This window comes from Neovison vison, chromosome 10 (genome assembly GCF_020171115.1).
Source record: "Neovison vison isolate M4711 chromosome 10, ASM_NN_V1, whole genome shotgun sequence".
In the NCBI taxonomy this organism is placed as follows: Eukaryota; Metazoa; Chordata; class Mammalia; order Carnivora; family Mustelidae; genus Neogale; species Neogale vison.
The window spans coordinates 56,572,719-56,586,864 of record NC_058100.1 but is presented as its reverse complement, the minus strand read 5'-3'; the positions used below and the strand labels follow the sequence as shown (position 1 = coordinate 56,586,864).

At 51.5% G+C, this 14,146-nt stretch overlaps 1 protein-coding gene across 1 annotated transcript in view; it reads left to right on the top strand.

The window, feature by feature from the left end:
- Positions 1–283: 283 nt before the first annotated feature.
- PAPPA2 (pappalysin 2) overlaps positions 284–14,146 on the top strand; it is a 292,512-nt gene continuing 278,649 nt past the window's right edge. The window contains exon 1 of the mRNA XM_044267353.1: positions 284–1,883. Within this exon, the coding sequence (XP_044123288.1) occupies positions 980–1,883 (904 nt within the window). The 5' untranslated portion in view covers positions 284–979. The remainder of the gene's footprint in view (positions 1,884–14,146) is intronic.

Sequence of the window (14,146 nt, the reverse complement as noted above, 5' to 3'; positions counted from 1 at the left end):
ACCGGAGAGCACAGGTCCCCTGAAGTCCATGCTCTTCTCGCTCTTTCCCGTCTGCCCAGGGACACACAAGACTCCCAGAAGGTGAAGTCGAGGGCTCTCAGACTCATAAGGTTATTAGGACACCAGACTGGCATCCCCAAGGAGAACTTTACGGAGACTTGCAACATACCAACAAGTTGGAAGGGGATTAAAAAGCCTTCAGCACAGCACAAGCCCAAGCAGCAAGCTGAGGGGAACATTGACCTGCACAGGCCAACTGGCGGCTGCTGGGGGCTCTGGCTGAGGAGGACCTCTGGAGAGCAGAAGCTAAGTACCAGCTTGATTTTTGTGCCCCCAGGTTCCTTCTGCAGTTTTAGAAAGAAGTATCAAATTCTGTGTCTCTGGATGCAAGTTGCTCTAGGGATTTGTCTGAAGGTGGATGTAGCTTAGGTTCAGAGCTACAGAAAGAAACGTAACTCTTAGGGAAGGACGAAGGAGAAAGAAATGAAAACGAGAAGATTAGTGTCTTTTTCAGGACTTCAGGTAGGGAGCGGTGTGCGTTTGTGAGGGAGTGTGTGTGTGAGAGGGCTTGGCTTCCGTCTGTGTGTCCCTCCTCTAGGATCAGCGGGAGGAGGGGCTATTGAAGAAGGGACCCAAAAGAAAAAAGAAAAAAAAAAAAAAAGAAAGGCAGAAACCTGAGCTCACTAGGAGGAGGTTCCAGGGAACCCGGAGAAATGAACTTCTTCATTCTGCAAGGACTAAACTAGAGTCAGGAGAGCCAGGTCAAGGGAGAAGGGAGAGGCAGGCACAGCACTGGTCGCCGGTAGCCAGAAGAGGCACTCTTTCGGGGCTGCTCCTAAAAGTTTGGTCTGTGAACAAAACAGTTTCCCCGGTGACTGCGAATCCACTGCTAGCCTTCTCTTGCTCTTCTCCCCATCACTCCCGTGTGGTACCCAGAAGTTGACTTCTGGTTCTGTATAGAGAGAGAGCTGGGGGAGGTATGATGTGTCTAAAGATCCTGAGAACCAGCCTGGTGATTCTGGCCGGCTGGGCGTTCAGTGCTGCCAGCTCTGAGCCGGGCTGGACACGCAAGAGAGCCCTGGCTCAGAGGGGACACCTGAACCAGGTGCTGTCGGAAGGAGAACGCTGTTGGCTGGGGGCCAAGCTGCGAAGACCCAGAACTGCTCCCCAGCATCACCTCTTTGGGGTCTACCCCAGCTGGCCTGGGGACCACCTGAGGCCCTACCCTGTGGGGGGTCAGGGAACCCACCATGCAGGACACAGTAAGCCAGATGCCCCGAGGGGTCTGGCCACAAGCCTGGATGGAAGTGTGGGGCCGAGGGGTGAAGCTGAGCCGCCGGCCATCCCGTGGGTCTGGCATGGTCCTACTGGGTGGTCGGAGCTGCGGGGAGACCGGGACACTTATCTCGGCGATGGAGGATCCAAGACCATTCCAGGTGAGGCTGAGACTCAGGAGCGCTCAGCCACGGCTGCCACCGTTACCACCACCTTCGTGGGCCCAAAGGAACCCCAGCCAGAGAGCCGAAGGAAGGGCCGGGCCAAGACCAGGCATCGTCGCCAGGTGGTGAAAGGGCAGGCGGGGGGCCTGCGGGGAAACCCGAGTGTCTCTCCTCGGCATTTCCAACCTTGGCCTAAGCACCCCCTTGTGCATGGAGTCAGGACCAGTCTGATCCAGGACAGCATCCAGAAGGGTGGAGGGGACCCCCACTGGGAAACAGAGACCCTTAACCCCCACGGAGGACTGCCTGTTTTATACTTCTCGGGGAGGCGGGGGCGGCTGCTGCTGCGACCAGAAGTGCTGGCTGAGATTCCCCGGGAGGCGTTCACAGTGGAAGCCTGGGTGAAACCAGAGGGAGGACAGAACAACCCAGCCATCATTGCAGGTAACACGGTGCCTGGGCTTTCCGAGGTCCCTGGGGGAGTGGCCGGCCTTATGTTTGCCTGGGTTAGACACAAGGGACAAGGAGAGGAAGGGCGCAGGGGCAGGAAAGCCAGGAGGGGCTGGCCAGGGAGAGAGGGGGAAGGGCCTTTATCCATCAGCACAGCAGGATTCTAGACATCATCTACCGTAATGACTCTGTAACCACAAGAGCATTTGTCCCAACGAGTATCGATCTCGTGTGGTGCTATACATCGCTCGTGCACTTAGGAGACCTCCAGTTCCCTCCCTACCCCGTCTTTAAAGCGGAGGATCTCTGGTTCGTTGTCAATGGGGAAGAAGTGTCACACTCCGTTTCTCCTAGTCTAGTCCGAGAGAGCCGGGCAACTCGCAGCTACGGGTCAGGACCAGGACCTGCGCAGTGAGCCGTGGGGGCGGGGCCGCGCCGAGGGAGAATCCGGCCGCCAGGTGTGGAGCCCCTCGCTCTGGCGGGTCCCTCTTCTTTGAGCAGCCCTGGAACTTAGCAGAAAGCCTATCGAGTCGGGGTCCTGGAGTCCTGCTGGCTTGTCCCAACCTGCATCCAGTCTAAGAACAGCAGGGGCTGCTGGAAGAGGTTGGCTCGTACAAGCCGGGACCCTGGTGTCTAGCACTGGCTCTTGGATGAGGGACCTAAGAAGGAACCGTGCCTAACTGTGGTTTTAATCAGAGGTAATATCTCAGAACATTGCCTATGTGTTTTCCACTATGCCCAGATCTTGGCTTTCATGGGAAATCACCCAGAAGGACAAAGAAAAGAGTGGCATTAGGAATAACTATCTCCTTTTCCTTACTGAGGGTGTGTGTTTGGGGGGGGGGTTGGTGTTGGCTTCAAGCAAGGAATGATGGCTAGACATAACAGGTCTTCATTTTCTGTGTCATTATCTCTTTGGATCCCCCCATGGAAGAACCTCACACAAGGCTAGGCATGTGGTAGATCCATTTTAATCTCATTAATTTGGATTATCTATAATGCCCTCTGATGCTTGCTAGTCCCATTTACATTGTGGGGAAACCAAATCAATGAGAGATGTGCCAGGGGCAGAACAGGAATGGAACCCCAGAGCTCCCAAAGTGCTTGACAACTTCCCAAATTAAAAACTTCTCAGGTTGCTGGATGCCTGCAAATAAGTTTCAGACTGGAGAAAGAAATCTGGAAGGAGGGAGCCTCTTTCAATGGGGTGTTGCTGGAACATCCCTTCTGGACACGCTGTCTCCCCCTCTTTGGCTGTGATTTCTCCTTTGGAAGCTGGGATTCCCAGACACTGAGCCCTCTAGAGTCTTGTGGTTTTGCTTTATTTTATTTTTGGGTGGGAGAGGGGGTGAGAGGAGGGGAGAGAGAAGGGGCTGGGCTGTAAGAAGGTGGGGGCAGAGAAAAAGTAGAAGGAAATCCTTATGCTGGGGCCAAATGGAAGAAATAATGAGATGATTATCTGATCAGAGTTGGCAGCTTTGCAGTTTTTCCCAGATGACATCTTCTTGCTGCCTAATCTCGCTTCCTAGTACCCATCTGCCAGGGAAACTGTGTGCTTGCCGTCTAGACCAAGACCCACGACTCCACTTACCCCTCCTCCGGCAGCAGCAACAGAGGGACCCGGGATCAGTTCCCTGGCTGTGAAGACTTAGAGAGGGCTCCAACAGGAATATATGAGCGAGGCTCTCAGAGGCTATTGCTTTCGGTTATTAAAACCCAAACCCGAGGAAACAGATTCAGAACAGTGGGTACCTGGCCTCTGTCCTGTCCCTTCCACGTCCTGTCTCACAGCCCAGAGAGTGGTGGTAAGACCTGATTCCAGTCCTGGCATGGCTCCTCGTACCTCCCCACCTGCTGCCCGTACAGTTCCCTCCCTCGCCCACCTGTCTGCCCACAGCCACCCGCCCCCCACCTTGCCACAGCACACACACACTCAGAGCCTTCTCCAAAGTGACCCTCGGAATCCTCAGGAAGCATGTAAAATTGGGCGGGAAGCCTTTTTGCAGACAGTCTAGCCTCTGAGGCTTCTTTCTATTCAAATCAAAGCAGCCCCTGTGGTGTACTGGTATTTCCTCTTGCGGCCCACACCAGGAAGGCTGAGGGCAGGGAATACCCAGGTCTAGCTCCACTCCACCTTCCGTGCTCTTTCTTTAGACTTGTGCACATCAGAACATATTCACGAAAGATCTAGGGTAAAATTCTGGGAAAGATGGGGGCTGGGAACAAGGCCTTCATTCTCCAGGATTTTAGCAGCTGGGCTCCCAAGGGCATAAGCCTCTTTGTTCACCGTGTTTAGCTGCTTACACTTCCCCTTTGGGCCCCATGGCAGTGAGGCGGCCAAAGGTAGTGCAAGGTCTCTGATTTGCACGAATTTACTCACTTCTATCAACAGACCAGACCATCTTTCCTCTCTTACCCGGCGCTGGTTCTCTAGCTGGTCATTGCCTGTTCCTGGGCAGGTGGGTCTTCACCTGCGCGGAATAACAGCTGAATGGAGTTCCTGGGAAGTAATCACAATTTAGTCTTTGAAGTTCTGCCTCTCCTCTGAGGCGCTCTCCTCCCAGACTTGACTCCCATCCTCTTTCCCGAAGGCTCTGGACCTCAGCTTCTACTACTTACACCCAGCATCCCAGTTCTCAGTCTCCCAAACTTGGGGCGTTTTCTCTGTTCAGTAGAGATGTCAAGCAGTTCAACCACACCAGCCCCTGTGAAGGAGCACCCCCTGCCCCACCCAGATGTGGGGCCTCAGGGAATACTTCCCACATGGGGCACTAGGTGGCAGTGTTGCCTCATGCACAAGAGAGTAGGCGGCTCTTTGGAAGCCACCTCATGGGGAATGCATCGGGTTTCTTGGATTGCCGTCCCTGCCCTGGCCTCTGGGCGGTATTTTATCATCCCCTCCCAGAGTGGTGTTGGTAGGCATCACTTAAGATTGGCTTTACGCAAATCTTTTTGCAGGGCCTATGTGAAAGGGCTAAAGTGGCATTTTTGTGGGGTTGTGATTAACTTGCACTTGCAACAACTAGTAAAGAAAACAAAATCAACTCGAGTTACCTCCTCCCTCTACCCCAAGTTCCCACATTCTTCCAAAATAGGAAGCTGGACTCCAGAATGGATTGCTGGAATCCTTTTATTCAGGGCCAAGGACAATGCAGGCCTCACAGACTTCAGGTGCTGAGGTTGTCTCTGGCCCCTAGAGATGGTGCTGTCTCCCCACCCTCCTAAGCCCCCCCACCCCCCCAAGGTAAGGCCTTCCAGAGTTGCCTATGGCCTGTGCTCTGGAGCAGGGCAATGGGAGGTAGGAAAGGACTGTGTGCAACTGCTCCAGAGTAGGGGATCTGGAGAAAACTCACTATTCAGGGACCTGGCCATTTAGGGATGTGGGGCCATGGAGGAGTAGCCTGAGGCTACAGGCCCATTTGGTCGGGCTGTTGGAACTCACTCAGCAGCGGACAGAAGCCAAATTCTGTCCCATCCTGATGTGAAATCCTTAAGCTCCAGCACCCGACCCCGAAACCACCCTGTTCCTTTCCCTCCTTCTCAACTTCCTTTCTCCTCCTTCAACCCCGGCATACACAGAAGAGAAACTTCTAAAAGGTTCCTCCTCACCCGTAATTGATTGCAAATGTTCCCTGCAGTTGCCCAGCTGAGTAACCACCTGTAGCTCCAAGTCGCAGGACTGAGTCAGTACGTCTGTGTTGGGATTAGAGCTGGAGTCAGTATTTACCAAGGGCCTTGCCCCGCAAAGCCTGGCGAGGCCCTGTGGGGAGTACGCAGATGTCTAAGAAACTGTTCCTCACTTGAAGACCCATGTTTCTCTTGTGAGGATCCAAGTTTCGGAGCAGATCCCGGTGCAGAATGGAGGAGTCAGGCCGACCTGGTCTGATCCCATCTCTGACAGTTACCAGTGCTCTGATCTTTGGTCATTCATTGAACGTCTCTGAGCCTTGGGTTCCTCAAATTGAGAAATGAGATTGTGTCTTGTAGAGTGGCTAAGACGTTTAAATAAGTCATGTATGTAAAGTGCCCAACACAGGGCTTGGCGGGTGGTACTTACTTATGACAGGGTGTTAGCAGCGGGAGATAGACGTCACTGAGAGCCGTGGGTATTAACCTGCTTAGCTTCAGTTCTGCCCAGGAACCTATAGTTTTTCCTTAGGTGAGATAGTAACTTTAATTCCTTAGGAATTTGGTTAGGTAATCTGTGAAGTAGGAATGAAGGTAAATAGGATTTTTCACCAAGAGGGTTTCAAGATGATTGAGAATACTGTAGAATCAGATGCCTAAAAGAACTATTTTTTTTAAAAAATCGCATGTTCTTTTCAGCCCGGGCCGTATGATTTTGGATAAATTAGACAATGGCACTATAGCTTATTTTTGGGCGTCATAAACCCTTTGGAGAATCTGTTGAGGGCTATGCTGACTCCTCCGAGAAATCTACATGTTCACGTAGTTTACAAAGCTTTTAGAGCTTTTCGGATTTCTGGAGGGCCAGTGTCTTCTGACCCTGGATTAAACCCCCCTTGTTTAGGGCACTGTGATGGATTTTTGGGGTGTGTTTTGAATGACATCTAAGAAATGCGACTTTACGGGATACTGAGACATCCCTTCTCCAATAAGGGAGCCGTGTACTGAGGGTAAGAAGTTTCGTTCATGCGGACACCAAGCTTCACAGAAGAGAGACTCCCAGACCCAGAAGTGTAAGCGTAGATGTGAAGAGAATCTAAAAGAAGGATGGTGGGTGCTGCCTCCCCCTTTATCCAGTCTTAGCGACAGGGGAGGAGCTGCCTTTCCCAGAGCTCCTTGGGAAGTGACGATTCTGTGACCTTCCTCCTCAGCTGCCTCATCCTCTAGTCCTCGCTTGCATCCATGGTCAAAGTTTGCCTTCATGGGACCCTGAGTAACTACTGATTTTCCTCCACGTATAGCCCTGTTCCTTGCCCTGAGGCCCAGATGGGCAGCAAAGCTGTAGCTCCCCTACCCTTTGTGTGTCCGAACCCTGGATGTGAAGGTCATTGTCCGTTTCTGGGGCCGGGTTTTCCCTCGCGGTGAGGACGAGATACATGAGTGTGCTCGTGTAGACAAGCCACGGACCCTGATGGCTGTGAGTCAGCATCTGCATACGAGGGGGTTTTATCTTGTGCCCATAGACCCCTCCAGAAGCGGGGGGCGGGGGCGACGTCTCTGTCAGAAGTGAAACGGCCCGAGAAGTCACTGGGCCCCTCCTTTCGCAGCTGACTGCTGAGCCCTTGACCAGGCAGCCTTCCCGATTCCCTCGGGGAGGGGGGGGGTCGCGGCTGCGCTGCTTCGTCGCTCGCCACGTGTGGTTTCCTGGGGTGCATGTTGCTTCCTGCCTTATCAGCTCGGGATGCATCTCATTTCCATCTACCGAGAGTTCCCCAGGAGCCGAATGCTTGTCTGGTTCAGTGTGTTGTCCCTCAATATCTAGCACAGGGCTAGACTCTCAGTTTTGTTTGTAGGACCCATACAGTAAACTTTTAGCTTGCTGGATGCCCGTTAGGGATGAGAAGAATGATGAGAAGAACTTTCTGAATCTCGAGGCTCTTTCTGGGGAACAGGGCAGCGGCTTTCAGATCTGCTTTAGCTGTCGGCAGAGGTGCCGTGGGGGATTCTGAGCAGAATTGCCGGGTGCAGGGCTCCCCTCCTACCTTCAAAGGGAGCAGCCCCTTTCCTATCCATTTCTATGAAGAAAGGGTTTAGTTACTTTAAAAATGCTTAAACCCCACAACTCTGGAGCCCAGGTTGTTACACTATAGCCTGCGGGCCACATGTGGCCCAAAGCGGAAGACTGCTTTATAAATAAAGTTTTATTGGAACCCGGCCGCACCATGTGTTCTCTCTCGGTGGCGGCTTTCGTGCTCACCGGCAGAGCTGGGGTGAGCCCACAAAGCCTAAAGTATTTCCTGTCTGGCCCTTCGTAGAAGCAGTTTGCCAAATTGTGCTCTGGAGCCTTGCTTCTCAACTTAAATATTGAGAGAGATCACTTGGGATTCTTCTTAAAATATAAAGGCTGTCTTGGGCACATGCCTCGCAGGGGATGGGCTGAGGATAAGCCTCACAGACCTCCAGATGCCGGCCGTTTCACCAGCCAGACCCCCCAGGAGGTGTGTTCTGAGTTCATCACTGCATTTGCCCTGTGGCCACTTTGGTGTGGCGGTGATAAAGACTTCTCTGACAGCCCGCTCTGCCTTGAAGAATCTTCAAGGGCTTGCAGAACATTCCTTCGTCTGAACGGTGGTCTCCAGTGCTTCCGCCGAACCTCCCTTCCCCCTTTCCTTCCTTTGAGGTCGGACTGGCAGCACAGGCTGATGGCTTTACCAGCCTTCCCAGGCGCACACCCTCTTCTGGCCTAGAGTTGTCCCCCATCACGAAATCCCTGCACGGGAATCCTGTCTTGGCACCCGCTGTCTGCACTGACCTAACTAACAAACTCAAGTGCGGACTCTTGATTCCGTGGGTCTGGGGCAGCCTGGGAGTCTGCACTTCCGACAGACTCCCGGGGGATCCGGCCACCCTGTAGACCATATTGATGTAGGAAGACCCTGGACTTGGGAGCCTGGAGCAGGGGTCAGTGCGCTTTTTCTGCAAAGGGACAGTAGTAAATGGCTTAGGTCTAGCAGGCCCTACAGTCTGTTGTTTGGCTCTTCTGGTGCCAGAGCGTGCGAGCAGCCGTGGACTGTATCTAAGTAGAGGAACGCGTCCGTGTTTCAGGAAAACTTGGTTTACAAGCCCAGGTGGCAGGCCAGACTTTGCCCGCGGCCATTCTTTGCTGACCCGCAGTCTGGAGGCCACTTCCTGTATGAGGTCCTTCATCCACAGCTCTCTGTTGCCTCGCTTCCTAGCCTGGTGCTGCCCAGAATAACACCGACAGAGAGGCAGTGGCCTTGGCCGTGGTGGAGAAACGCCTTCTGGTCAAGTAAAAACAAAACTTCCCAGAGATTTCCCGCAGGAAGCAAGTGCTGCTTACTTTCTTGGTCTGAGCATTCCAGGGGGAGTTTTATGTATTTTCTTAAAAATAAAAAAAAACAAACCAGCATTGAGATAAAACTCACACACGATCCAGTTCATGTGTCAACTCTACAATGAACGGTTTTTGTTTTTTAAGAATTGTGAAACATTTACCAATCTGATTTTAGAATTAGAATTTTGACCCCAAAGAGGTGCCGTAGCCATTAGTAGTCACTCCCCATTAACCTCCTCACCTTCCCACCTCTCCCACGGCCAGAGACAGCTACAAGTCTCTTCTCGGCCTCAGTAGACTGGCTCCTTCTGGACATTTCCTGTTTGAATCTGGCTTCTTTTACTGGAGGTTGGTTCATCATGATTAACATGTAGCAGAGCTTCATGCCTTTTTATTGCTGAGTAATACTCCATAGATTTCGGGAATCACATCTCGTTTATTCATTCTTCAGTCGATGGACCTTGTGGGGGCCTCTGCTTTTTGGCTCCTGTGAATATCGCTGCCGTGAGCACTGGCATGAGTGGACTTGTGTTATCATTTCTTTCAGGTCTATACCCTAGGAGTGGAATTGCCGGGTCACTCTGTGTTTAACATTTTGAGGCTGCCAGACGGTTTTTTGAAGTGGCTGCACCACTTCGCAAGCCCCAGCCACGCATGAAGGCTTGACTCTATGCCCTCCTAAGTGACGGGGGCTCCTGCGACTTCACTGAGCACTACGGCTCTGCCATTGCTTCCGCCCGATACCACCTGGGGTCTCTGAGAAATGTGCCGTTGTCTTGTGCAGGGAGTAGAGACACCTGGGCCACTGTGCTGAAATCTCTTCCATCACATGGAGCTCGTCATGGTTGAGAAGGATGCTGTCATCAAGCTTCCTTCTCCAGCTTCTCAAAGACAGTCTAAAATGGCCCTTTCTTCCCTGACCCCAGGTCTGCATTGGAGGAGTCCCCCTTTGGCCAGAATTGCATTACTTCTGCTTACTTTCCACACATATGAGCCCTAAGTGACGTGCATATGGGGAACATTTGCGCCCTCAGAAGTCACAGTGCATTAGACTGTGATGAGGCAGCATGTTCAGGAAGCGAAGGAGAAGAGAAACAGAGAGGAGGAGGGAACATAAAACCAGTACAGCTCCCTTACCAATGCCCCGAACCATCTCCTGGCTTCCAGCTCTGGGGGCATTGTTTGTTTCCCTGTGAGCCTGGGGTCTGACTGGCAAGGGTTAGATCTGGAACTTAGGAGGCATCCAGGTGTCTGTGGCGTGATGGGGGAAGAGGAGTCACTTCCGGCTGGCAGCACAGAGGAGTTTCCTGTGAGCATGACCATATGGACATCCTCCCAGTCACACTCCAGCTTTGGTGCCTGACATGGGTCATTGTCCTTCCTGTCCTCACGCCCAGCCGTTGGTTACTGCCTCTCTTCTTGACTGTCTCACCACCTCAGGGAGGCAAAGCTGTGGGGAAGGACTCTGACCAACCTGGGTGGTGCCTTTGGCTGCTTCCTCCCCATCCGCTGTTCGCTGGGTGTCCTCGCCTCGTCCTCAAAGATGACACAGAACCCATGGGGGTTCTTGGCATCGTTCTTGGGTGGAGCCCAGCTTGTTGGGTTGGAAATGTTCAGGAGTGTCAGGGCCAGGGCTGGAAACCAGAAAATCGCCTTTGGCAGTCCAAATAAATTCAACCACTGCCCGTCACCTGCAAAGTTTTGTCCTTCTTCTCTCCTTCATGCTCTTCTTTATTGTTCCTTTGGGCTGCCTGTCCAAGTCATTCACAATATGGGTGCCGGGAGTATGGGTGCCTGGCTCCTTCTTGCTCCCATCCTGGTCTATGCCTCAAGGAGGCCAAATAAATCCGAGAGAGAGGCTGCACCTTAGTTTTGATTCTGATTCTTAGTTCTGTATACCCTGAACATCCCTTAGCTTCAGTTTCTGATGCCATAAAGAACGGCATAAATTTCTTGCTTCTGCGCTCCAGTACATGGAATTGGGTTATCCTGGGGACTCATCAGATCCCTTATGCTCACATCATATACACCATGGCCCTAGCACCTTCCAGAAAGCATATGTTATGCTAAGTTTCTGTCCAAGTAATAACAGCATCCTTCTTTTCCCATGTTCACTACCTACTTTAAAACAATCGTACTGTTTTGAGTTTTTTGAAAAAGAGAACATCCAGGAAATAAAGCCACAGCGGGCAAACAAAAACATCCCACTTCTCTTTATGAGTCAGCAATGAGTGGGGAAGAAAAGTGCTTCAGCCCAAATACACACAGAGGGTCACTGGAACCCCAAATCTTGAATATTTGCAGTTGCCGTGGTGACCACTGGGGCTATTAAGACCAGTAATTATAGCTCATTTCTGGATTGGAAGTCCAGTTACTAATCAGAGGAGAAGATGTCATGGAGCCACAGAGGGGAAGAAGCCAATCAGTTAGTGAGTCATCATTCATGTGGTGACTCAGCATTTCCTAATTTTCGTACAAATAATTGCTGTGCGTTTTATTTGGCGAAGAAGTGAAGTAGTTGGGTTCTGTTTGTTCGTTCCTCCACTAATTTATTCACTCACCCAACATACTGAGCTCCTAGCAGGTGAAGTCTCGGGCATTTAACCATGTGCTGGAGAATCAAAAATGGGGACAGCAGGGGACTGTACCTGGAAAGGGCTCGCTGGCTCATGGGAGCAGACCTGTAAGCAGTCATCACAGTCCAGCCACTGGCAGGGGCCCACTTTGTCTCGATGAGTCTGAGCGCTCCTCGAGGCTAGGGAGGGAGAGCTGGTAACCAGAGGGAGAGAAGAAGGCCTGGGCGGCAGCAGAACTGGGAACAAGAGGAAAGGATAGGACTTTGGACGTGTAGATGGCACTGGGGCTCCCTGGATCCAGCAGTGAGGACATCCCTGGTGGGTTGAGAAAGAGCAGCTTCGTTCAAGAATTGGGGGCCTGAGGTGGGGGTGCCGCATTACAGTGAGTGGAGATAAGCATGCATGGTCAGAGAGTGAAGAATCAGGGTCTTGTGTGCTCTGCACAGACCCTCAGCTCTGAGGGGAGGGGATGGAGGTTGGAAGCAGACACAGGCTCAGACATTTTATTTCAAGGTAAGAGACATCCGAGTCTCAAGGCCTTGTAATAAAGTGCTGGTGAAGTAAGGCAGGAGACAGCGTGAACGCACAGGAAAATCGTGGAAGTTGAAGTCCCAGAAATGGGCGCGTGAAGCTCGGTCATTCCAGGGCGTTACCGAAGACGTTCTCATCTGACAAATAACCCGTGTAGTGTTTAGTGCCAGCCCTGACCGTGGTCCCTGCACGAGCGAGAAGGCGCGTGCTCCTCAGAACCAGTCGGGGAGGTAGGTTGGGGAGCTAGAGCACAGAGCAGAACAGGATGCTGCCCAAGGTCACACAGCCGCGAGTTCAAATCCAAGTGCTCTGTTCAGAGAGGACATGCTTTCATCCACTGCGTGGGGCTGTGTCTACCTTTCATGGAGAAGTAACACGTGAAAGGCCCGCCTATCTCAGCGGAACCCTTCCATCTCAATCCATGCCTCCTGGTTTGTTTTTTTTTAAGTTACTTTCAGCAAAGGGCTCTATCCGCACAGGCCGGGACTCAGAGTCCCTCTCTCCCACGGAGACCCCCCCACCTTGCCCCCACCTCCCTCAATATGTATCTTGTAATACCAGGAATCTGTCACCTGACCGTGGCTGCTTGAGTTCGACAGTATCTTCTGGACCTGTCCTAGTCATCCCACAGCTGCTGCCTTCCTTTCTGCCTCAGTAATTCTGCATGTCTCTCGCTTGAGAGACCAATTCATTCTTCTACGCATTGCACCAAAGGGAGTTTTCTCAATTCCAAAGCAGTCCAAGTCACTTTCCAGCCTAAAGCCTTGGATGACCCCACTGTGTGCTCAGGATAGAGTTTTGCTCCTTTCATTTGCTATGTGGGACTCTACTGATGCCCTCCAGGACAGACTCCCATTCACGCACCCATACCCGTACATGCACACACACACAAACACGTGTGCACCTGTGTATATGCACACTCACACGTGCAAGTCATTGCTTCCTCTCTCTCTCTCTCTCTCTCTCTCTCACACACACACACACACACATACATTCACACCCTGAATTTCTAGCAACACCAAACTATGAGCCATGACACAGATCTACCACTCTTTCCTGGACCTCTGGCCTTTGCACTTTTTCTCCCAATAGGAAACCCCTCCCACAGACCCACATTCATCTGACTTAATCTGAGTCACTCCCTGGCTTTTTAGTTTGGATGATCCTTCCAGGAAGTCTTCCTTGGTCTCTCCGATGCAGATTTGCTCTCTACCCTGTGCAGCTTGCAGACACTCAGATCCATTTACTGTAAATCCCATCCCACGTTTTCTTTACCCAGCAGGCACGTGCGGGGTTCACACTGTGTGCCAGGCCCTGTGCCGGTGGGGGTGGGGGGTGGGGCTGAGGTTCAGTGAACATGCCTAGCCCTACCCCTGTGCCATTTCTCTTCTTGCTAGCTCCCCACTGGGCTTGAGGTCGTGGGCTGGCCTTTACACATTGCTGCAGCCGTAGCCCCTGGTGCATTGTGAATAAATAAGGCTCACGCAACAGATATTTGATGAGAGGACGAATGAATGGGTGAATAGACAAAGGGCAAAATTTAGTCTTACAAATTGTGGAGTAAATTACTCTGTTTGGAGGTAGGCACCCGAAGGTGTGGTAATCTCTTCAGACCTATTGATTTGGAAGATGGCTGAGAAATGAACTCAACCCTAATGAGAAGGAGTGATTACTCTTCTCCTCTGCTTCAACTTCCTCAGCTCTCCAAATCTATTGACCCTTGATAAATTTTTGACAGGGATCTAGTCTCCCAGAAAAATTGGATGGGATTACAACTTGGTTTAACTATGATTATTTCTAAATTTTCGGAAATTATCTATTCTATTTATTTGCTTCTTTTGGTTTGTACATATGATCTCTTTCTCATTCTCTCCTTAGAACTTTTGTTCTGTGCTTCTGTTCATATTAGGGAAAGGAACGAGAGTGTACCTAGAGAGGGCCATCTTATTAATCTGTGGGAGAGGCCAGCAAGGGACCTGGAGCTTTCCGTGGGTTCCAGGTCTTTCTAACCTTTGCCTCTTCTCTGGTTCTCTCAAAATCTGGAGTGGTCACAAAGGTCTTTTTTAGAGGGTGAAATTCTTTTTACTTAAAACACAGGCAGTACTCAATTATTTTTAATCTATTCACTAATTTATGTATTCAACAGATCTTTATTGAACACAAAGTAG